Source organism: Podarcis vaucheri (genome assembly GCF_965113315.1).
Source record: "Podarcis vaucheri genome assembly, chromosome: 5".
Lineage (NCBI taxonomy): Eukaryota > Metazoa > Chordata > Lepidosauria > Squamata > Lacertidae > Podarcis > Podarcis vaucheri.
In genome coordinates, this window is record NC_138763.1 from 97,897,340 (window position 1) to 97,920,584 (window position 23,245).

General features: G+C 43.4%; 1 protein-coding gene and 1 long non-coding RNA gene across 3 annotated transcripts in view; one reads left to right on the forward strand and one right to left on the reverse strand.

Moving 5' to 3' along the window:
* Window positions 1–233: 233 nt before the first annotated feature.
* The window catches only part of CRACR2A (calcium release activated channel regulator 2A), a 43,635-nt gene continuing 20,623 nt past the window's right edge, over window positions 234–23,245 (reverse strand). For both annotated transcript variants that reach the window (XM_082223117.1, XM_082223116.1), the window contains 13 exons: window positions 22,561–22,651; window positions 20,309–20,404; window positions 19,235–19,422; window positions 18,381–18,452; window positions 17,946–17,991; window positions 16,158–16,246; window positions 15,510–15,831; window positions 9,841–9,973; window positions 9,161–9,242; window positions 8,312–8,426; window positions 6,536–6,637; window positions 3,884–3,960; window positions 234–895 (listed from right to left, as the gene is read on the reverse strand). In XM_082223117.1, coding sequence (XP_082079243.1) covers window positions 805–895; window positions 3,884–3,960; window positions 6,536–6,637; window positions 8,312–8,426; window positions 9,161–9,242; window positions 9,841–9,973; window positions 15,510–15,831; window positions 16,158–16,246; window positions 17,946–17,991; window positions 18,381–18,452; window positions 19,235–19,422; window positions 20,309–20,404; window positions 22,561–22,651 — 1,504 coding nt within the window. In that variant the 3' untranslated portion in view covers window positions 234–804. The remainder of the gene's footprint in view (window positions 896–3,883; window positions 3,961–6,535; window positions 6,638–8,311; window positions 8,427–9,160; window positions 9,243–9,840; window positions 9,974–15,509; window positions 15,832–16,157; window positions 16,247–17,945; window positions 17,992–18,380; window positions 18,453–19,234; window positions 19,423–20,308; window positions 20,405–22,560; window positions 22,652–23,245) is intronic.
* On the forward strand, window positions 1,183–2,286 carry LOC309532747. Its single transcript, XR_014220002.1, has 2 exons — window positions 1,183–1,331; window positions 1,703–2,286. It is a non-coding gene; the product is annotated as an uncharacterized lncRNA (long non-coding RNA).

Here is a 23,245-nt window from a genome sequence, read left to right on the forward strand (position 1 = left end):
TTTTTTGCAAGTTTGTTTCCTTTTTCTTAACACCGTTAATACAGTTGCGACTTGACTTTGAGGAGCAACTCATAGAACGCGGTGTGGTAGCCTTTTTTGACGTTTTTGGTGATTTCTGAAGCTTTTCCAAAACTTTTCCGACACTGTGCTTCGCAAGACAAAAAAATTGCTAGATGAAAAAACTCGCGGAACGAATTAATTTCGTCTTGCGAGGCACCACTGTATTTCCTTTGTCCTCTCTTGGCTGCCAAGAGAGCATCTTAGGCTAAGGAGATGATGCTTCTTCAAGGAATGGAGTCAGAGAGAGAGATGGCTGTCTTGCCCTCTGCTGTTTTGTTACCTGCACAGGTAAGGTCGCGCCCACCTCTATTCAAATGTAGAGGAAGTTTGTCCCAGCCCAGGAGGAAACAGGAAGTTCCGACTGGCTGGTCCAGACATCCCCTTTTTATGTCCACTCTAGGAATGTTGTATTTGACTGCTCTGTATTTCACACCCCACAATTATTACCCTTCATCCACTGTTTCCTTAAAAGGTCTGTGTCTGAGCGGGTTTTGTTGTTTTTTGTCCCAGAGCTTTCCTTGCGAAAAGCTGCTCTTTAGCACTCAAACGGAGGAAACATCAATCTGCAGAAAACCTGAACTGATATTTGCTCAGAATGAGCACTAAAGAGAAGGTTTTCACACGGAAAGCTCCCAGGCTAAAAAAAACCCCAATCCCAGTGCTTGGCCACAGTCCTTTTAAGCGCAGAACAGTGGCTAGAAAGAGCAGAGGAAAAGTTAAGTGTGTATAAGCCATAAATGCCCTCTACTGCTTGGTACAACAAGTCTTCTTCTTGGAGGCTTGATGTAGCTGAATAGTCTTTTCCTTCACCTTTTCTTCTTGTTCTTTTAAAACCCTACAGAAAGAAACATAAACAGTAATTTGTAGAATTGGCTCAAGGTCCATCTGCTTACAACAACACTTAGTTCTATGCATCTAGAAAGCCCACGGAGCAAAGCTTGAGTGTGGGGTGCCCCACCAGAAACTGAACCTCTTGACCTATGAATGTGAATATTATGTTCTGTTAACCAACTGGGTTAATAGCCATTGATAGATCTAACCAGTGGGGTAGCATGGATTGCCAGCACCCGGGGTTGCACAGAGGGTGGGTGGGTGGGAATTGGACATAGTATGCATGCCCAATGGCATCCACGTTACCCAGCAGATCACAGCCACAGAGATAGGAAAAGAAGAGTTGCCCAGTTGTCTGGAGAGGTCATTTCCTGGTTTGCATGGAGAAGCTGTTTGAAGTGGAAGTGTGCAGCTGTATAGAGTGTGATAGGAATTTTGAGGTCTTAAAGGTAAAGGGACCCCTGACCATTAGGTCCAGTCATGACCAACTCTGGGGTTGCGGTGCTCATCTCGCTTTATTGGCCAAGGGAGCCGGCGTACAGCTTCCGGGTCATGTGGCCAGCATGACTAAGCCGCTTCTGGCGAACCAGAGCAGCACACGGAAACGCCGTTTACCTTCCCGCCAGAGCGGTACCTATTTATCTACTTGCACTTTGACATGCTTTCGAACTGCTAGGTTGGCAGGAGCAGGGACTGAGCAACCCGAAACACACACACACCCCATCACGGGGATTCGAACCACCGACCTTCTGATCGGCAAGTCCTAGGCTCTGTGGTTTAACCCACAGCGCCATGTGCGTCCCATTTTGAGGTCTTAGATATATGTTAAATGTCCATAAGTGTACCAACCAAGCACGTACATAGATCAGCACAGGAAGACTGACCTGGAACCATTTTGATTCCCAAACTGAGCAAATGTTTTCTCTGCAAGGTCAAAGGAAAATGGAAAAGCCTCCCCATTGTCTTTTCCTTCACAAATCCTGTCTTAAGGGTATGTCTGTGTTTGAATAGGGTGTGAACCTGTGACATGGCCCAGGAACTAAGTATTTATCATTACAAAAGACTGGCCAGGGTCCCCAGGCAATCCAATCAAATAACCTGCCAGACAGGAGATAAACAAGGACAGGAGAAAAACAACATTCAACTTTCTGTTTAGACCACCTTTTCTGTGATGTAGGTATGATGTATCTGGGGGGTGGTCTTAGGTTACACCCCTTCTGTGATGTATGTATGCTGTTTCTGGGGGTGGTCTTGATCTACAGGGTGGCAATTTCAAAAGTCCATATAAGGCCTTGTGCGCCATTTTTCTGGGTTCCTCCTCCTTTCCTGCGGGTGAGGGGAGCACCCTGTTGCAACAGTTCAATAAAGATCAAGCTTACTAGCTGCTTTGCTTCTCAGTATTCTCTGGTTGGCCTCTGTTCTTTTCTCCTACCAATAGGGAACCTATGTAAGGACTCTATATGGGCTCTTGGATACCCCATAAGGGAAAAAGGACAGATTTTTGTTTACAACAATGGCAGCACCAGGTGGTTGAAATGTTTTGCCTCAACTATTTTGCACCCTGGGACAACTGGCCTTACAACTCCCCCCCCCCCAATTACACCTCTGGATCTACCTTCTACGAACTATCCTTTTAAACTAAGCTAAGCTACTTACCGTATTTTTCGCTCTATAACACGCAGATTTTTTCTCCTAAAAAGGAAGGGGAAATGTCTGTGCGTGTTATGCAGCGAATGTGTGGTCCCTGGAGCCGAAAAATAAGGCAAAAATCAAACCGCGCTTCAGGGAGAAGGGAGCTCCGTGAGACAGGAAGTTGCTGCTTTCCTGCATTCTGCCTCAGGGTCTTACTGCCCACCCTCTTCTGTTTCCTTGCTGTGTTTGCTCAAACGGAACAAAGAGCAGGGAAAGCCCCTCCCCTCCAGGCAAGAAGAGAGGAAAGCAGAGCGTCGCTCTATCCTGTCCCTGCTCCGGAGGGAACAATGTTTGTGAAGGGAAGAGAGATTACAGGTTCGGCTTAAAATTCTGATTTGACTTCCTGCTTTTTGTTTTTGGAGACACACAGCATTCAAATATGCTTTCTTCCATTTAAAAGGATGAAATCCTTAAACAGTGGCTGGCTTGTGTGGGTGGGTGGGGGGAAACTTTTGCCTTCCTTTCCTCACGTTATAGCCCTCTCCTGCATTCTTAGCCTTCTGTGTTTTTCCTTCCCTCCCCACTTAAAATGTGGTTACAAAGCATGGATCCACATGGATCCTCAGGATCTTTGCATTGGGTCAGCCAAAATTCACCATCAGAGCACATAGCATGTCCATGGCTACAGCCTGTCCCCCCCCCAAAAAAATCACGCACCCACTGTTGCCTGGGGCTGCAATGGTGCAAAAACGTGGTTACAAAGCATGGATCCACAGGGATTCTCAGGATTTTTGCATTGGGTCACCCCAAATTCACCATCAGATCACATGTCTGTGGCCACAGCATGAAGCACAAAAATGATACGTCCACTGTTTCATTCAGAATATTTTTTCCCTTGTTTTCCTCCTCTAAAAACGATGTGCGTGTTATGGTCAGGTGCGTGTTATAGAGTGAAAAATACGGTACATGCTGAGAACCCTTTTCAAAGTGGCAATGAAACACAGTTAAGATAATGAAATATTGCTCATGAGTGCACTGAAGCGCCACACCAACACTCATAACCATTTGCCGTAGATCACCAAAGAATGATTCTGATATACAATACCAAATAGAAGCTACACCAATGTTCGCTTTCCAAACTCATGGTGAATGCTCCTTTTCCCATTTCAAATCTTATTCATGTACTTGGTATACAATTTTCCTACTGATGGTGGCATAATAGTTTTCTTCACTGAGTTCCTGGTATGAGAAGCAACACCGACACCAGGACCACTGGTCATGAACACACTCGTTCACTGGAACCCATTTATAAAACTTGATGGACCCTAGTTTGCAAAGCATCCTTAACATTTTTCCTTACCTGGCCAAGTGCAGGACAGACTTGTTTATGCCGTCACCTGACAGAGCACTGCATTCATAGAAGATTAAATTGTAATCCTATAATAGAAAAGAAAAAAAGCATTGCTCACATCATTTAGCAACAAGCATCTAAATGCACCCTTAGGGACTAAATCTAAATTTATATATATATCTCAAGAATCTTATTCCACTGTAAAAGCATCCGCCATCCCCTAAAATATATTTGCATTTATGTAACAGCCACTGTGACTTCCTTTATTGCGGCATCGTGGCGGTTAGATTTTTAAAAATATAATTTTGCCACTGTAGTCATGTATTGCGTTGAGACAACCACTTTTCATAATGAGATGATACACACAGATAGTTACATAATTTAAGGCCTGGATTTGCTGGAAGAGATTTGCATATGCCCCAACATTTTTTTTGGGTTTAGGAACAGGGAGAGCTCCTTCTGACACATTGATCAATAATACATCATTGGTACATTGGAACCTTGGTTCTCAAACGCCTTGGTTCCCAAACACCAAAAACCCAGAAGTGTTCCGGTTTTCGAACGTTTTTTGGAAGCTGAACGTCCGATGCGGCTGTTAGCTATTGTTTCCAGGGCGTCTGCACCAATCAGAAGCTGCGCCTTGGTTTTCAAACATTTCGGAAGTCAAACGGACTTCCAGAACAGATTAAGTTTGGTGCTTTTGTTTTAGCTATTTATTTTCTGTTTTTGTGGCTTTTTCAGTTAATTTATTTTTGTGACTGTGTGAAACCCAATTCAGCTACTGACTGATCGTGTGACTGCAGAAATGGATAAAAGCCCCCCATCCAAACAATAACTATCATTAGTGCAGATAAGAAAAAAAATGCAATTTAAATTTTTATCATCTACAACAGTGTTTCCCAACCTTGGGCCTCCAGCTGTTTTTGGACTACAACTCCCATCATCCCTTGCTAGCAAGACCAGTGGTCTAGGATGATGGGAATTGTAGTTCAAAAACAGCTGGAGGCCCAAGGTTGGGGAACACTGATCTACAACACTGTCTTATTTATTTTATAGTACAGTATCAATTGTTGCTTTCATTTTATGGATCAATCGTCTCTTCAGATAGTAAAATCGATGTTAAATTGCTGTTTTCAGAGTTGTTTTTAAAAGTCTGGAACAGATTAATCCGTTTTGTATTACTTTCTATGGGAAAGCATGCCTTGGTTTTGGAACGCTTTGGTTTTGGAACAGACTTCCAGAACGGATTAATTTTGAGAACCAAGATACCACTATATAGGTTTCAAACCAGAATCACCCTTGTCCTGAGTGTTATTTTTTATTTTTGACTACTAAGCTTACTCTGGAGTGTTTGGTGAGATACATTGTCTAAAGCTCTTTGGAAGTCCAAGTACACAATGTCAACCAGATTACCTCTATATCTGCTCGTTGACAATCTCAAAGAATTTTGATAAGTCTGTAAGATCTACAGGGTTTTTCCTCTTGCAGAAGTCAAGTTGGTTCTGCTTCAGTTGGGCTCATTCTTCATAGAATCATAGAATCACAGAGTTGGAAGAGACCACAAGGGCCATCGAGTCCAACCCCCTGCCAAGCAGGAAACACCATCAGAGCACTCCTGACATATGGTTGTCAAGCCTCTGCTTAAAGACCTCCAAAGAAGGAGACTCCACCACACTCCTTGGCAGCAAATTCCACTGTCGAACAGCTCTTACTGTCAGGAAGTTCTTCCTAATGTTTAGGTGGAATCTTCTTTCTTGTAGTTTGGATCCATTGCTCCGTGTCCGCTTCTCTGGAGCAGCAGAAAAGAACCTTTCTCCCTCCTCTATGTGACATCCTTAAAAGTAGTGCACGGCTTAATTTTGGTAGTATCCAGCTTTATATACTATGAGAGAGCTGTGACTTTCAGCTTTAAACCAAGGTGGAGGATGCAATTGCTGGTGCCAGGGATGAGGAGAAGTACCATATTTTTTGCTCTATAAGACTCACTTTTTCCCTCCTAAAAAGTAAGGGGAAATGTGTGTGCGTCTCATGGAGCGAATGCAGGCTGCGCAGCTATCCCAGAAGCCAGAACAGCAAGAGGGATTGCTGCTTTCACTGCGCAGCAATCCCTCTTGCTGTTCTGGCTTCTGAGATTCAGAATATTTTTTTCCCCTTGTTTTCCTCCTCCAAAAGCTAGGTGCGTCTTGTGGTCTGGTGCATCTTATAGAGCGAAAAATACGGTATTTTTCTCCTCTTCCCTAGGGCCACAGGGCAAATTTGCAGCTGCCCATAGATTCCCATCCATCTATAGTGCCTTCTGGTCAAAAGGAAAGCTGTTCTTGTACCCAAGATCACGAAATCGATGTACTCAAAGAAAGGTGCTCCCTCACAAAGAGGATAAGTAAACCAGCTCTAATTGAAACAGACAATTCAGAGGGATTTTTTCTTGAAACTTGATCATCACATTGTGAAAGCAAGCCCTTCTTCAATCGTAATGAGATAGCTTCAAAGGCCTCAGCTTAATGAGATATACAAAATCAAATATTTGACTTCATGCCACAGATGGGTAATATTCATTGACCTTGTTATCACAGAAGTTGTTCCCAAGAGGAACATGGAGGTTTTTTTTGTTAAATGTACATTACTGGTTGTTTTCAGAACTGTATGTTCTTCATACTGTACCTTGGCTAAATGCTCTCCTAATCCCCTGGGGATTTCCCGTTCTTTTTCATTATCTGTTTTGTTCCCAAGCAAGAGGACAGGAATATTCTCCCCTGCTGCTTCCTATAAGATAACGAACAGCAGTTAAAATACGGGTTCTCTCCTGAGAGCATTGAAAGCTTATAGCCAGCACTGCAAGCAGACACAAAAATAAGTACACCTGACATTCCAGATATACCGGTACATTGCGGTTATAATATTCCGTTATAGATTATAAATGCCTAATTGATTTGTTAATAATTTGCCTTTTGCTACTGTTGTTCTGTTTAGCTTACGTTTTAGTTGCTGTTTTGTTAATGGTGTTTTACAGATTTCTTTATTGACGGTTCATTAATTATTTTGTATGATTTATGCTGTATTTGTGATGTTCTATTATGTTATTGTGATTTATTGTTTGTAAGCCACTTTGAGAGTAATTTGAATGAAAACTGGCATAGTAATACATCAATCAACCACATCCCTATTTTAACTACGTACACATTAGTGGTTTTGAACAAACCACAGCATTTCCAGTGCTTTTTTATGTTGCTGTTCACACCAGAGAGGGGTGTGTAGATGACCCCCACGCTGAACTCCAAATTACTGATGCTGTCATGCACACACCCAAGAGCTGCCTGAATTGTACGCATCTCAGCTTAACTGTGGCTTCTGTTTTCTAACTGAATGTAAGCTTGTTTGAGGAAAAGCACACCAAACAAGAGCATTTCTCAAGAAGAGACAGGATAACCTTGGATTGTGGCTAATGTCCTGTTTCAAACACAAGCAGTAGAAGTGCGTGGCAGCCAGGGTAAAGGTAAAAGGTAAAGGACCCCTGGACCATAGCTGTCAACTGTCCCTTATTTGGCGGGAAAGTCCCTTATCCCAGCGCCGTGTCCCGCTGCTGTCCCTTATTGATGATGTCCCGTAAATTTCCCGGGTTTCAAAGGAAGCAGCTCCTCTCCCTCCCTCCCTGCCGGCAAGGGAGGAGGGAGGCTCCAACTGTGTTGGTTGGCTGCGTTGCATACCCAATAAGGAGTCTAAGAATGACTGGGGGGGTGGAGCTTGCATGCCTTGTGCCGATCAAATCGGCCATGTTGCCTGGGACTTGCCTTTGCTCAGCGCTTCCCAGCGGAGAGGTGATGGTGGTTTTCCTTGCTGCATCCCCTTTGCCGGGTTGCTGCGCTGTGGGAACCACCGCTTGAGGCTTTGTTTGGCTGCTGGCTGGGCTTTCTGCCTTTGGCTTGGAGGGGCTCAGAAGTTGAACATACCTGTGCTGGGAAAATCCCTTATTTTGGCTGCTGATCCCTTATTTTTGAGGCTGCTGGTCCCTTATTTTCAAATCTGTAAGTTGACAGCTATGCCCTGGACGGTTAAGTCCAGTCAAAGGCGACTATGGGGTTGTGGCGCTCATCTCGCTTTCAAACCGAGGGAGCCGACGTTTGTCCGCAGACAGCTTTCCGGGTCATGTGGCCAGCATGGCTAAACCACTTCTGGCGCAATGGGACACCGTGACGGAAGCCAGAGCGCACAGAAACACTGTTTACCTTCCTGTTGCAGCGGTACCTATTTATTTGCTTGCACTGGCGTGCTTTCAAGCTGCTAGGACAGAGCAATGGGAGCTCACCCCATCGCAGGGATTCAAACCGCCAACCTTCTGACTGGCAAGCCCAAGAGGCTCAGTGGTTTAGATCACAGTGCCACCGGCATCCCTGGAGCCGGGGTAAGCACTAATGTGCTCATACTCTCAGTCCTTCTTACCTCAATGCTCACTAACCATTGCTTCACAGCTGTGAACGACTCTTTTGCTGTTATGTCATACATCACAATCACGCCATCAGCTTTTCGAAAGAACTGCTTGGTGATGCTGCGGTACCTGCAAATCAGTTCTCTTTAAGAATCTTCTGTCATTAGCACCAAAAACATACAGCAGATAAAGCCAACAGAACAACAAGCCTAGAAAACAGATGATATGACCATTCAGTGGTACCTCGGGTTACAGACACTTCAGGTTACAGACGCTTCAGGTTACAGACTCCGCTAACCCAGAAACAGTACCCCAGGTTAAGAACTTTGCTTCAGGATGAGAACAGAAATCGTGCGGCGGCAGCGGGAAGCCCCATTAGCTAAAGTGGTGTTTCAGGTTAAGAACAGTTTCAGGTTAAGAATGGACCTCCGGAACAAATTAAGTACTTAACCCGAGGTACCACTGTATAGGGTGACCCCAAGGTTGCAAGATATGACCACAATTCACAGCAGGGTATAGGATATATTCAGTTTCTCACCCCTGGCATAAGGGTTATTGGACTGCTACAGGTAGAAACCACCAGGAAGCAGATAGGCAAGAGTTTTAACTCCTTTAACTGAGGCATCCCCAAACTTGGCCCTCCAGATGTTTTGGGACTACAGCTCCCATCATCCCTGACCACTGGTCCTGCTAGCTAGGGATGTACATTTTATTTTATTTTGTTGCTATGGTTAGTGGCTGATGCAAATAAAGATTCTTCAACTGCCCCCACCTTAGCCCTCCAGCAGACCCCCATGCCTGGCTCGAATAAATAAAGGGCAGCCCTGCCAGAGTCGCAGGAGGACGTAAGGGCATTTTCTCACCTTTCTTGCCCAGCAGTGTCCCAGAACTGCAGCAGTACTTGGTGGTTATCCACTGGCACCATTTTTACACTGTAATCCACACCTGTAAAGGAACACAGCTTAGATTATCTCCAGGGGTGTGTGGGGACGACGACGACAGGACCTACAGCCTGCAGGCCAGTCTTGAACCACAAGGGAATCCAATTTGCCTTGCCAGGCTGTTCCCCTCAAACCACAGCCACCTTTCCATCAGTTGACGTCACTAAAGGTATGATTCAGGAAACTTTTTCAGCAGGGGGCTGGTCCACTGTCCCTCAGACATTGTGGGGGGCTGGACTATATTTTTTGGGGGGATGAATGAATTTCTGTGCCCCACAAATAACCCAGAGATGCATTTTAAATAAAAGAACACATTCTACTCATGTGAAAACACGCTGATTCCCGGATCATCTGTGGGCTGGATTTAGAAGGCGATTGGGCTGGATCTGGCCCCCGGGCCTAAGGTTGCCTACCCATGGTATAATTAGAAACCATTCCAAAGAAATGAGACACAGCTTTTAAAAAGCCAGTGTTTAGCGAGGACTGAAAATACAAGGACACGTATAAACAATGGAAATAAGTGCGGGTCACCAAGTCTGGATATGTACAAGCAGCCCAGACAAATGTGATTTGTGTGTTCTTTTTTCCTCTAACTTACTTACCGACTGTAGCAGCAGTGCCTGGGAAAAAATGGTCTTCGCAAAAACGCCTTAAAAAGGAAGTCTTCCCCACACTTGAATTGCCTACGATGACAATCTTGAATAAACCATTTGGAGCAAAGTACCCTTGTTCATCCTTCAAACAAAAACAAGTGCAAATGTTCAGTAAGCTGCTAAATCATTTTGCTTTTTGAGGTGAGGAGATATTTATAAATAAAATATCTATTTATTTAATACATTTCTATCCATTCTTCAGTACTATGGGCTGGACCCAGAATAAATAAGGTAAATTTTGGTTCCACTTACATCAATTGCTATCAATAGCTTTTCTAATTGATTTCAGTCACACCCAAGGGCAACTAACGTACTGTAAGTCTGATAGTATTTCAAAGTTGGCTTATATAATTCAAATAAACAATAATAAAAAACCCAACACGCTGCGCTCATTGCAAGAGACTCATGACATCGAAAGATAAAAACAATACAGTCTTCTGGTAGGCAGCTGAAAGCTTATCTCCTCATCTGGTAAGAAAGCTAGCCAGTGAGATAAATTTTAATCCCTGTGTTAGAGCGTTTTATAATTTGCTCTTTTCAAGTCAGCTACATTGCAGAAATCAACTAAATAAGAAAAATCAAAAAGCTTAAGGAAAAAATTAGAAAAACTTAAAATAGAACAAAGCCTTAACGGGATGCCGGTTACAAACCTCGTTTCATTGAACTATTCAGTTTCCTCAGAAGGAAATAGAAAAATCATAAACTTGAAATGACCAAAATTCAAACAAGGGTAGAACCCCAAAAATTCTGATGTATTATAATCCTAGCTCGACCAAGATAAAGCAAAGGATCGAGGACTCCAAAGTACAGTTTCTAATACTGAATTTACAAAAAAGGTTTGAAAACCTAAATAGCAAGTTTTCTAATTTTTTCCTAAAGCTTTTTGATTTTTATTATTTAGTTGATTTCCACAAGATAATATTTATAGTCAATTACTTCTTGTTTCAGGGATTTTCATGGTATTTCATTTGTTTTGTGCAATTTCTCAGTTCCGTGACTGTCTTTTTTCTATTAGCTACATTACAGAAGGCAGAGCGTTGAGGAGTGAATCTGTCTCCTACTGTTCTTCATATCCCAGTAAAGAGCCCTCTAGATCAACAACTACAATCAGGGGTGCCCAAACTATTTTCAAAGAGGGTCAGATTTGATGAGGTGAACATGCGTGAGGGCCGACCAAAGTTGTTGACCTAAACGTTGTTGAGCTTTTTTTTTAGGATTTTACCCCAGGAGATAGACTGCCACAGGGGCTGGATTAGTCCCTTGGAATGGGCTTTGGACATGCCTGAAGCAGCCCCACTCCCCATTTAGGATTGCTTGGTCCATATTTCACTATGTGCACTAGAGGCAAAATGCAAGCACATACAGAAGGTGGAAAAAGCAACGAGAGGATCACCTATCTTCGACCTGGTCTTCACCAACAGGGAGGAACTGATCAGCAAAGTGGAAGTACTCAGAAACCTGGGAGGAAGCAATCACGCCCTCCTGGGTTTCATGAAATAGAGGCAAGGGAAAGGTCTTTTTAAAGGGAGAGGTCCACACCTATGTGTTTGAAGGTGCTTCGTTATTATTATTATTATTATTATTATTATTAATTCTATAATGTTAGAGCTCTACCTCTCTTTTAAATCAGAACCAGTGAAGGCGGTGAAGGTCCTGTGTGAGTGTCTGGAGGCGGTTGGAGGATGGATGGTGGCTAACAGATTGAGGTTGAATCCTGACAAGACAGAAGTACTGTTTTGGGGGGACAGGGGGTGGGCTGGTGTGGAGGATTCCCTGGTCCTGAATGGGGTAACTGTGCCCCAGAAGGACCAGGTGCGCAGCCTGGGAGTCATTTTGGACTCACAGTTGTCCATGGAGGCGCAGGTCAAATCTGTGTCCAGGGCAGCTGTTTACCAGCTCCATCTGGTACACAGGCTGAGACCCTATCTGCCCGCGGACTGCCTCGCCAGAGTGGTGCATGCTCTGGTTATCTCTCGCTTGGACTATTGCAATGCACTCTACATGGGGCTACCTTTGAAGGTGACCCGGAAACTACAACTAATCCAGAACGCGGCAGCTAGACTGGTGACTGGGAGCGGCCGCTGAGACCATATAACACCGGTCTTGAAAGACCTGCATTGGCTCCCAGTACGTTTCCAAGCACAATTCAAAGTGTTGGTGCTGACCTTTAAAGCCCTAAACGGCCTTGGTCCAGTATACCTGAAGGAGCGTCTCCACCCCCATCATTCAGCCCGGACACTGGGATTCAGCGCCAAGGGCCTTCTGGAGGTTCCCTCGCTGCGAGAAGCCAAGTTACAGGGAACCAGGCACAGGGCCTTCTCAGTAGTGGCACCCACCCTGTGGAATGCCCTCCTACCAGATGTCAAAGAGAAGAACAACTACCAGACTTTTAGAAGACATCTGAAGGCAGCCCTGTTTAGGGAAGCTTTTAATGTTTGATGTATTACAGTATTTTAATATTTTGGGGGGAAGCCGCCCAGAGTGGCTGGGGAAGCCCAGCCTGATGGGTGGGGTATAAATAATAATAATAATAATAATAATAATAATAATAATAATAATAACAACAACAACAACAACAATAATAATATATTATTATTATTATTATTATTATTATTATTATTATTATTATTATGCACTTTGATTTTCAAAAAGATTTTAATAAAGACTCCTATGTTTAGCAGATATAAGATAAGAGGGCAGGTCAACGATGGACCCGTAAGTGACTGAAGAACAGTGAGCAAGAATAAACGCACAGTTCTCACGCTGAACCAATGCTTTTTAACTTGTTCTTAAATGAGCGGGAGCTAGGGAAGAGCAGTGAGGTGGCTAAGTTTGCTGGTTATACCAAATTGTTCAGAGTGGTAAGACAAAATAATAATAATAAAGTGAAGCACATTGGAACAATAAATCAGTCTTAAATTCACATGTACATTCACGAGGTCTGAATTAACAGCGACTGACTAGGAGTCATACAGGATAGCTCAATGAAAACATCATGCCAATATGTGGTGGTTGTGAAAAGGGTGAATTCCCTACTTGGGATCATTAAGAAAGGGATTGAAAATTTTGAACCCATTATAATGCCACGTGAAAAACTAGGTACAGTTCTGTTGCCACGCTTTGCAGGATACTGAAGTTTCAGAAAAGGGCAACAGAAATTATCTTGGGGTGGAACAGCTGCCTATGAAGAATGGTAAACATATTCAGGCCTTTTTAGTTTAAAAAAAACGACATGATAGAAGTGTATAAAATCATGCATGGTGCAGAGAAAACGGATGGATGAAACTTTCAGTCCAACAGACCTCAGAGCCATCCAGTGAAGTTAAATATTGGGATATTTTGGATACACAAAAAGAAGTATTTGTTCACACAATGCAGAGGTAAACTATGGAATTTGATTCCAGAAAAAGTTATGATGGCCAACCATTAAAGGTAAAGGTAAAGGGACCCCTGACCATTAGGTCCAGTCGTGGCCGACTCTGGGGTTGCGGCGCTCATCTCGCTTTACTGGCCAAGGGAGCCGGCATACAGCTTCTGGGTCATGTGGCCAGCATGACTAAGCCGCTTCTGCCGAACCAGAGCAGCTCACGGAAACACTGTTTACCTTCCCGCCGGAGTGGTATCTATTTATCTACTTGCACTTTGTGCTTTCAAACTGCTAGGTTGGCAGGAGCAGGGACCGAGCAACGGGAGCTCAGTCCGTCGCAGGGATTCGAACCGCCAACCTTCTGATCGGCAAGTCCTAGGCTCTGTAGTTTAACCCACAGCGCCACCCGCGTCCCTTATGGGACCATTAGGATAGCTTTAAAGGAGGATTAGACCATTAGGATAGCTTTAACCATTAGGATAGCTTTAAAGGAGGATTAGACAAAATTAACCCAAATTGCCACTGCTATGCCTCCAGCTACAATTGTGCAGCAGATCTGCTGTCTAATACGTGTTCTAATACAGTGGTGCCCCGCAAGACGAATGCCTCGCAAGACAGAAAACTCGCTAGACGAAAGAGTTTTCCGTTTTGGAGGTGCTTTGCAAGACAAATCTCCTATGGGCTTGCTTCGCAAGATGAAAATGTCTTGCGAGTTCCTGCGGGGGTTTTCCCCCTTCCCCCCCTTTTTCTAAGCCGCTAAGCCGCTTATCAGCTGATCCGATAAGCCGCTAAAAGCCACTAATAGCGCTAATAGCGCTAATTCTCTAATCCGTCAATGGGCTTGCTTCGCAAGACGAAAAAAACGCTAGACGAAGAGAATCACAGAACGGATTCTTTTCGTCTTGCGAGGCACCACTGTACAGTACTCAACATGGTACCTCCAGATCTCTTGGACTACAGCTCCCATAATCCACCAGTGTTGGCCGGATCAGCTGGGGCTGAGGGGAATTCCCCAAACAAGGAGAAAGCACCACACTGGCTTTCCCTGCTGTATCCTCAATACGCACTCACTATGATTTTTTTTGCTGTTGACACAGCTCAAATAGGCTTAATAGTGGGAAAAGTCGGATAGATATAAAACATATGTTCAAAAATACAGTAAAGGTTCGCTATCTGTGCTAGCATTTGATTGACGCTGGAGTGAGACTGAGTTGAGAAATAAAGACTAAGAGCACACATTGATATAGGAATGTATTAGATAAAATGTAAAGAAATATGCAATAATAAGAAACATACATTCATTTGTAAAAAAGGAATAGACAACGGGAGAGACAGGAAGTCTAGTGTGTTGGCATGTATATGATTGGGGGGGGAATTGTTTTTGTTTTTTCTCTTTGTTCTTTCTTTCTTTTTTTGTTTCATTTTCTTTCTAGGTATATAAAATTTGTATATCATTTTTGTATACATGTTGGAAATTATATTATAGTAAGTCCTGTAATGTAATACAACAACGTTTACCGATGTAATATAAGAATGTTAACAAATAAATAAAATGCAAGTTCAAAAAAACAAAAACAACAAAACAAATAGAAACTCCAGCGGGTGCAGAATGCTGCAGCGAGGCTCCTCACGGGGTCTCTGCCATGGGAGCATATTCACCCAGTGCTTTTCCAGCTGCACTGGCTCCCGGTGGAGTACAGGGTCAGATTTAAGGTGCTGCTTTTGACCTTTAAAGCCCTTCACGGCCTAGGACCCTCGTACCTACGGGACCGCCTCTCCCGGCATGCCCCACGGAGAGCCTCAAGGTCCATAAATAGCAACACCCTAGTGGTCCCGGGCCCTAAGGAAGTTAGATTGGCTTCAACCAGAGCCAGGGCCTTTTCAACACTGGCTCCAGCCTGGTGGAACGCTCTGTCTCATGAGACCAGGGCCCTGCAGGATCTGATTTCTTTCTGCAGGGCCTGTAAGACAGAGTTGTTCCGCCTGGCCTTTGGCTTAGAGCCAATTTGATTCCCTCCCCCTCTTTCTTTTTCCTTTCTCCTTTTTCCTTTCTCCTCCTGTGATGAGGCTGCATTTTAATATTTTAATGTTTCAATGTTTTAATGTTGTATTTTAATCTTGTTTTTAAGTTGTATTATTATTATTATTATTATTATTATTATTATTATTAATGTAATGCACACAGCGGAGATAGCCATAAATTAGCCAAAATCCACCTCCAAAATAAAAGCAATGCGGTTTTGTTTCTTACATTTGCTAGTGTTTCTTTTCCTACTGGCTGTCCCCTGGGAAAGGAAGGTGTCTGTTCAGATGATGATTCTGTTTGGATCTCATTCATTTCCAGTTCTGGCAAGTTAATTTCATCTTCTTCAGACCATTTGGTTAGCGTCCTCTCTCCTGGTCTATTTAGAAGCTGGGGCAGGTGATCTTCTTCAATTGATATTAGTCTTTGTAGAGGCCTTCTTTGAGTCAGTCCCTCACCGGCAGCAGAATCATATGAAAGATACCCGTTCAAACCAGTGGAATTTCTTCTCCTTTCAGTGTTAAATGTATCGTCGTCTTCTGAAGACTGGCTAGAAAAAGCATTATGAAACATAACATATTTTAAACTCTCTACACCACATCTCTGTATCATTTAAACTCTCCTTATCACATCTCTATATCACGTTGGATGTCTGTACAAATTTAATTCGGAACTTTGAATTTAAAATTTGGGTTCATATTTTGAATATGTTTTGAATATGAACCCTATCTGAACAGGACAGCAAAGAAATATAAAAGCAATCTATATTTCTGTATGGAGAAAAACTATATAGATGCAGGAATAGTATCTAACTACAGTACATTCTGCACCCTACGTTAAGAATAAATGCGCGCAATAGCAAAACTAAGACCTTACCTTTTTGGCAAAACCTTTTTCTCCATATATTTGCCGATGATCGAGCCTGATCTTTCTTTCCACCTTGCAGTTGGAACATCCTTACATTTCTGTAGAAATATTATAGAAACTGCCTCAAAATGAGTTACATAAAATGGCAGACTCAACACTATTTTCAGAGCAGTATACTCCTGTGAAGGAATGTGGGTGGCGCTGTGGGTTAAACCACAGAGCCTAGGACTTGCTGATCAGAAGGTCGGCGGTTCAAATCCCTGCGACGGGGTGAGCTCCCGTTGCTCAGTCCCTGCTCCTGCCAGCCTAGCAGTTCGAAAGCATGTCAAAGTGCAAGTAGATAAATAGGTACCGCTCCGGTGGGAAGGTAAACGGTGTTTCCGTGTGCTGCTCTGGTTTCGCCAGAAGCGGCTTAGTTATGCTGGCCACATGACCCGGGAGCTGTCTGTGGACAAACGCCGGCTCCCTCGGCCTATAGAGCGAGATGAGCGCCGCAACCCCAGAGTCGGCCACAACTGGGACCTAATCGTCAGGGGTCCCTTTACCTTTTTATACTCCTATTAAGGTGTCATTTAAACAGTGGATGAGGAGGGGTGGAACTATACAAGCATCCTACTGTGCTCCTGTGGGACAGCCATTCATTTCAATGGCATTTGCACATGAGAACTTTCCATAAATTGTGTTCTGGATCTACATCAGCAAGGAAACTTCCCTGTCTCTTCGTCCACCCCTTAGCTAGTTGACAAAAGATGTTTGGTTAGGGCTAGATTTGCAGGCTAATGTTCTTGGATGTACCCTAGAAAGGCCTGGGGATATCAACCTTTGGAATATCTGGGCGCCAAGAGGAAATGGAAACCACATGAGCATTAAAGGCACCAAGATGGGAATGGGTGCAGGGAAGGAGGTGAAAACAGAAAACCAGGAGTGGGATTTGGAATAATCAGAAAAACAAATATGCAAGGATCTTTGGAAGAGAGGAGCGCGTGCCCAAATTGTTGCCTCCTGCAGATTGATAATACACCAATGCCCCAAATCACCTGAAAGTACAGTAGTTTTCCGTGTCTAAGATAATTTTTTTATTATAAAATAATGTTTAAAATTGGGGGGCATCTTATACACGGATAGTGCAGAGGGGGGACGGGCAACTGGTTGCAGCCTTGAGCAGGAAATTGTCAGCGGCGATTGGTGGCTGCGGCAAGGGCAGCTGTCGATTGGCTGCTGTGGCAGCAATTGGGCGGGTGATTGGTGGCTTCAACGACGCGTGCGATTGGCAGCGCGCCGGTCGGGTGGGTGATCTATTTTTGGCAATGGCAATCAAAAAAAACCTCAACAACTCTGGGCAATCTCCCCCTATTTTCTTAATTTAGAGTCTCCGAAAATAGGGATCGTCTTATACACAGGAGTGTGTTATACACGGAAAAATATGGTATTGTATTTGGTTTTTGATGATGTTGTTAGCACTTGTGGTAAAAGTGGGTGCAAATAAGCTGATGATGGTGGATGTGCACATTTGTGAATCAGTAACACAGGAAGTCGCCATCTACAAAGTCCGGCAGTCTGGCTCAGAACAGTCTGGCTCAGAACAGACAGGCAGCAACTTGCCAGGGATTCTTGCAGGAAACTGTCCTAGCCCCACTTGCAAATGTCGGGATTTGAATTTGGGACCTTCTGCATCCACAGAAGATGCTCTTCCACTTAACTACAGAGGTGTGTCGCCACAATATAGTTAAGAATCTGTCAAGGCTAAGAAAAAACCCACACGTTTTATGAGAAGGTAGTCTGGGGCAGCCCACTCACCTGTAAACATTCGTCGTGTTCATCTCTCAGATATTTGTTCCTTTCTCTGCAGTGGCGGGGCACGAAAAGAAAGGAAAACAACATATAACTTACAACGTATCCTCCAACTCTGCCCGCTTATCAGTGGGGGAGTCCAGTGTGTTAAGAAATTGATATGGTATTGTGGTAAGAAAGCTAAGAGGATATTAAACCAAACCGTATTACGGGGGAATCCCAGCTTACACGGTGATTCTGTTCTGCGGGATGTACACAAGTCCAGTCCATTTTGCCCCGCCCTGCTCCACCCCCTTTCAGCGCTGAGAATGGCATGCATGTCAGCAGTCATACCCATGCTGATTGCATGCGAGTGGGGAGTTGCCTGTATAGAGGTTTTATAATATTTGCTCTGCTTCCCGCTGCTGGCAGGGGTGGATTTGCCGCACCTTATTTTCTTACCTTAAAAAGTCCAGCTGCTTAAGGAGCCCTGACTTCTCCCTCTGTAGCATTTCTGTCACTCTGTAAACCTCACTGAAGGAGACAAATAAAAAGCATCACAATAAAACCTAATAATAACCATTCTTAGAGAACTGGGATCTGTGTTCTGGATTTAGTGTTGGGGTTTTTGTAACAATAACCGGCAACCTTAGGGACGCAGGTGGCGCTGTGGTCTAAACCACTGAGCCTTGGGCTTGCCGATCAAAAGGTCGGCGGTTTGAATCCCCACGGCAGGTTGAGCTCCTGTTGCTCGGTCCCAGCTCCTGCCAACCTAGCAGTTCGATAGCATGCCAAAAAGTGCAAGGAGATTAATAGGTACCACTCTGGCAGGAAAATAAAAGGGTTAGGGTTTCGTGGCCAACTCTGGGGTTGCGGCGCTCATCTCGCTTTATTGGCCGAGGGAGCCGGCGTACAGCTTCCGGGTCATGTGGCCAGCATGACTAAGCCGCTTCTGGCGAACCAGAGCAGCCCACGGAAACGCCGTTTACCTTCCCGCCAGAGCGGTACCTATTTATCTACTTGCACTTTTGATGTGCTTTCAAACTGCTAGGTTGGCAGGAGCAGGGACCGAGCAACGGGAGCTCACCCCGTCACGGGGATTTGAACCGCCGACCTCCGGATCGGCAAGTCCTAGGCTCTGTGGCTTAACCCACAGCGCCCCCCATGTCCCGTAATCAATAAAGTCATGGCCTAATTCAACCCAATACCAGTCCCCTGTGTTCATTCTTGTGGCCCTCCCTTCACCTGTTATGTGCCTGTGCCAGCAATGCAAACTGGACACATTAAGCTGTATTCCAGCTCTGGGAACCACTCACATTTCCTTTTCTTCCTGCAGTTTTTTGGCCTCATCCTGGAGCATCTGCAAGTGCTGCTGAGCAATGAGGAGCTCTTGGGATGTTCTCTCCAGTTCTTCCAGCAGCCCTTTGTTTGTAAGCTTCAGCTTGGTATTTTCTACTTTGGTCTCCTGCTTGTCATTGTGCAGCTCTTTAAATTGTCCCTCTAACTGGGTGGGAAAGGAAAAAAAACAAATGTATTTTAAAAGTCAATCAAGTTCATTTTTTAACTGAATGGATTGGGAACAGCAACCATAGTGCTGTTAAATTTGTTTATGTGTGTGTATGCAAATTATGATGAAAATCCAGCATGATCATACTTGACTTCATAAGAGGAAACTTTACGCAAATGAAGTGATTGGAAAAGAAAGGAACAGAAAAGCCAAGGGAGTCAAATCTCTCTAGAATGCTAGGGAGCTGTTTAAAAACACAGTATTAAAAGTTCAGCTGAAATGTATAATGCATGTCAGGAAAGCAACCCAGAGGCAAAAAGATGCTAGTGTGCTTAACAACTAAAGTCAAAGAAGCTATTAGGCGCAAGGAAACTTCCTTTAGGAAATGGAAGTCTTGTTCATACGATAACAAAAAGAAACAAAGTTTTATGTTAGATGACAGTTCCTTTCATACTGACTTGCCTTTGTCACAATCAGCGCTGTTTCTGTTCGACTGCAGTTCGGTTTCTGCTGAATACTAAGTTATTCATCTTGCTGCCAGCTATTTAACATAGGTTACGCAAGTTATGCTCCTTTTTACATAACTTAGGTAACTTATATTCATGTCAGATTAAAGGAAAAATCAAAACATTGCAAAAAGAAACCATTGGATACGTATCTGGAATGCACTCTTTCAAAGATAGCTGCAAAGAGATGAAGACAGAACAGCACAAAGCAGCCTCTTGGTGATTTAGGACGTGAGAGCTGCTTTACCAAGAAAGCAAAAACCAAAATGGTATCCTGCTGTAATAAATATAATTACAATTCTCCCACTCGCATGTCAAGTTTTGCCAAGCAAGCAAGCAAACAAACAAAACGTTCTCTGTATCTGCATCTCACTTACTCTTTTCTGTTTCTGAGCAAGTTGTTCCAGTTCCTGCTCTTTTGCTGTAAGCTTATGCTCCAGATCCTGACTTCGGGACTGAAACCTTTCTGTGTCCTGTAAAATTAGAAAAAATTATTGTTAAGAGCATCAGGGTATTAATTAAGAAGTCTAGGCATGTGATCATGTTCCCAGTATTCAAGCTATATATTATAACCACTTTTTGCCCGTTTAATAATGCATTCTCTGTTGAAATTTGAAATGCAAGAAGAACACATTAAACGGTTATAAATTTTTGCAATAACATATTCGTCATCAGTACACAGTTGGTTTCGAAATATCATTTTCTGTTCTATACCAAAGGTCTTTTTATCCAACTTAAATCTCTCTGTTAATTGTAAATGAGAAAAAACAATTGAAGGCCATAAACTGCTATTAACTGTTTCCTTGTTTTAATTTTACATTCTCTTTGACTCCGCTCTAATAACTCTTGATAAGTTAACCATTTCTCTTTGCCTGTCTCCTCTTTTCTAGGAAACGGTTCTTGTGTTGAAATCCATAAGGGTAATCTTTGCACATAACCTATATTTATTTCTAGTCCAAATTCTTAATATGGTGTTGTTGCTGTTGTTTAGTCATTTAGTCGTGTCCGACTCTTCGTGACCCCATGGACCAGAGCACACCAGGCACTCCTGTCTTCCACTGCCTCCCGCAGTTTGGTCAGACTCACTGTCCAACCATTTCGTCCTCTGTCATCCCCTTCTCCTTGTGCCCTCCATCTTTCCCAACAACAGGGTCTTTTCCAGGGAGTCTTCTCTTCTCATGAGGTGTCCAAAGTATTGGAGCCTCAGCTTCACGATCTGTCATTCCAGTGAGCACTCAGGGCTGATTTCTTTAAGAATGGAGAGGTTTGATCTTCTTGCAGTCCATGGGACTCTCAAGAGTCTCCTCCAGCACCATAATTCAAAAGCATCAATTCTTTGGCGATCAGCCTTCTTTATGGTCCAGCTCTCACTTCCATACATCACTACTGGGAAAGCCATGGCTCAATATGGTACATCTAACAAAATGATTTTTGAAGTCCACATTAGCTTTGACTTTATCATATCACATGCATATTGTACAAGAATATGAGCAAGGGTTGTGTGCATTAAATATCAGCTTACTTCACTTTGCATGGGTTTTTTTGTTGTCTGTTCTCCCTACTTGAGATAAATCATTTAAATCAGTGTCTCATATCTCTATGTCTATGCTCTTTGGTTCAAATGAACTTGTGTCTTCACTCTTCTTATTTTTTTTAAACATATTTTTTATTAAAGATTTCTTGGTTTACAAAAGTATGTGCAATGTCTTTTTTCAAGTTACATTTTCTACAGATCAGTTTCATTTGCTGAGACATTAGTGTTACATTAGGAAGAAAAGCGGGAAAGGTGGAGGGGGCCGTGGTGAGTGGGGGTGCGGTGGCGATGTTTCTATTCTAATTAATGTATGTGTGGAGTTTTGTGTCAGCGTCGCTTGTGTGGGTTCTCTTTACTATTTGCTTGTGTTCCTTTGGTGGTGAGAGAGGTTGGGGTTGGACTAGGGTGTGGTTGTTTGTTTGTGACTGGCTGTGGTGAACTTTGTTTGCATGTGTGAGTGGGGTGGGTGGGTGTTTTTGAGTCAGGTCAGCCATATTGATTTGTATACTGTTGGTGGATTTTTGCCGTTGTCTTGCTGGGCTGCGTATTTGAGAAAGGGGAGCCATACCAGGGAGAAGGTGTCTTCTTCGATTTGTGCCAGTGTCAGTTTCAGTTTATTGGTTAATTTTTCTAGTAGGGCTGTTTCCCGTACTATTTGGTACCATTGGTCCATGTTGACTCCTGAGAGGTTTCTCCAGTGTCTGGCTATGATGCTTCTGGCTGCTGAGAGTAGGTGGGTTATGTGCTCTTTGTGATGTGAGTGGGCATTATAATCTTAGAAGATGTTTAGTAGGGCCAGTTCTGGGGTGACTTCTAATACTTGCTTAGTTATTTTACATATTTCTCGTATGGTTGTTGTCCAGAATAGTTGGATTTTGGGGCACTCCCACCACATGTGGAGGTATGTGCCTGTGGAGGTGCACCCTCTCCAGCATTTTGGTGAGGTTCCTGGGCATATTAGCACTAGTTTCCTTGGTGTTAGGCACCACCTGTAAGTGAGTTTCAGAGTGAGTTTTTTTCCTTTTCGTTGATTATTAGAACATTAGAGCAGCTGAGAAGAAATCCATGATAAAATGCTGCAAATAAGGAACTTGCCTTCAAAAGGAATTTTTCTTTCTCATTTTTGATCTGCTGCTCCATTTCCTCATAGAGATGCTGGATTTCCTCATCATAGGCGGCAATCTTCCTAGACAGAAAGAGAAAATTACATCAGGTGAAATTATTGCTGTAGTAGTCGCTTTTGGATTCATATATAAGGAGCCAATCGCACATTTTTACTTCTGAGTACCTGTGTGTGTGTATGTTTCAGTGGGAGGAGGAAGATTTCTCTGAATAAAAGTTGTGTTGTGCTAAATTCTGTCCCTCGTGCAATTATTTCTTCATTCCGTTTTTTATCTTTATTCAGCTCTTCAGCCAAAAAATGGCTTACAAATCATGAAAATAGGGTAGGTTACCCACCAGCCAGAGTTACCTTGTTTTTCAGAGCTGTGAGAACCTCATTTTCTCCTCTCTTCCTTTTCATTTTATTGTAAAACTATGTGCAAAGCCAAGAGTCAGAGCAGGCGTCACAAATGTGCTGCCTGTAAGACTTTGTTAAGAGTGCTGTAACTTTGGCACCCCATAAATTATTGCAAGTTGTTGATCACCAATTACAATTGGTGGTCTGTGACAAAGAAAAAGAAAAACCTTTTAAGTGCACTTGTTAGTAATGCTCCCTCGACCCTTTCCTCCTAAAAGGTTTAAAGTTGTGAAAGCCAAGTGCTTTGGGCTACCAGCATTC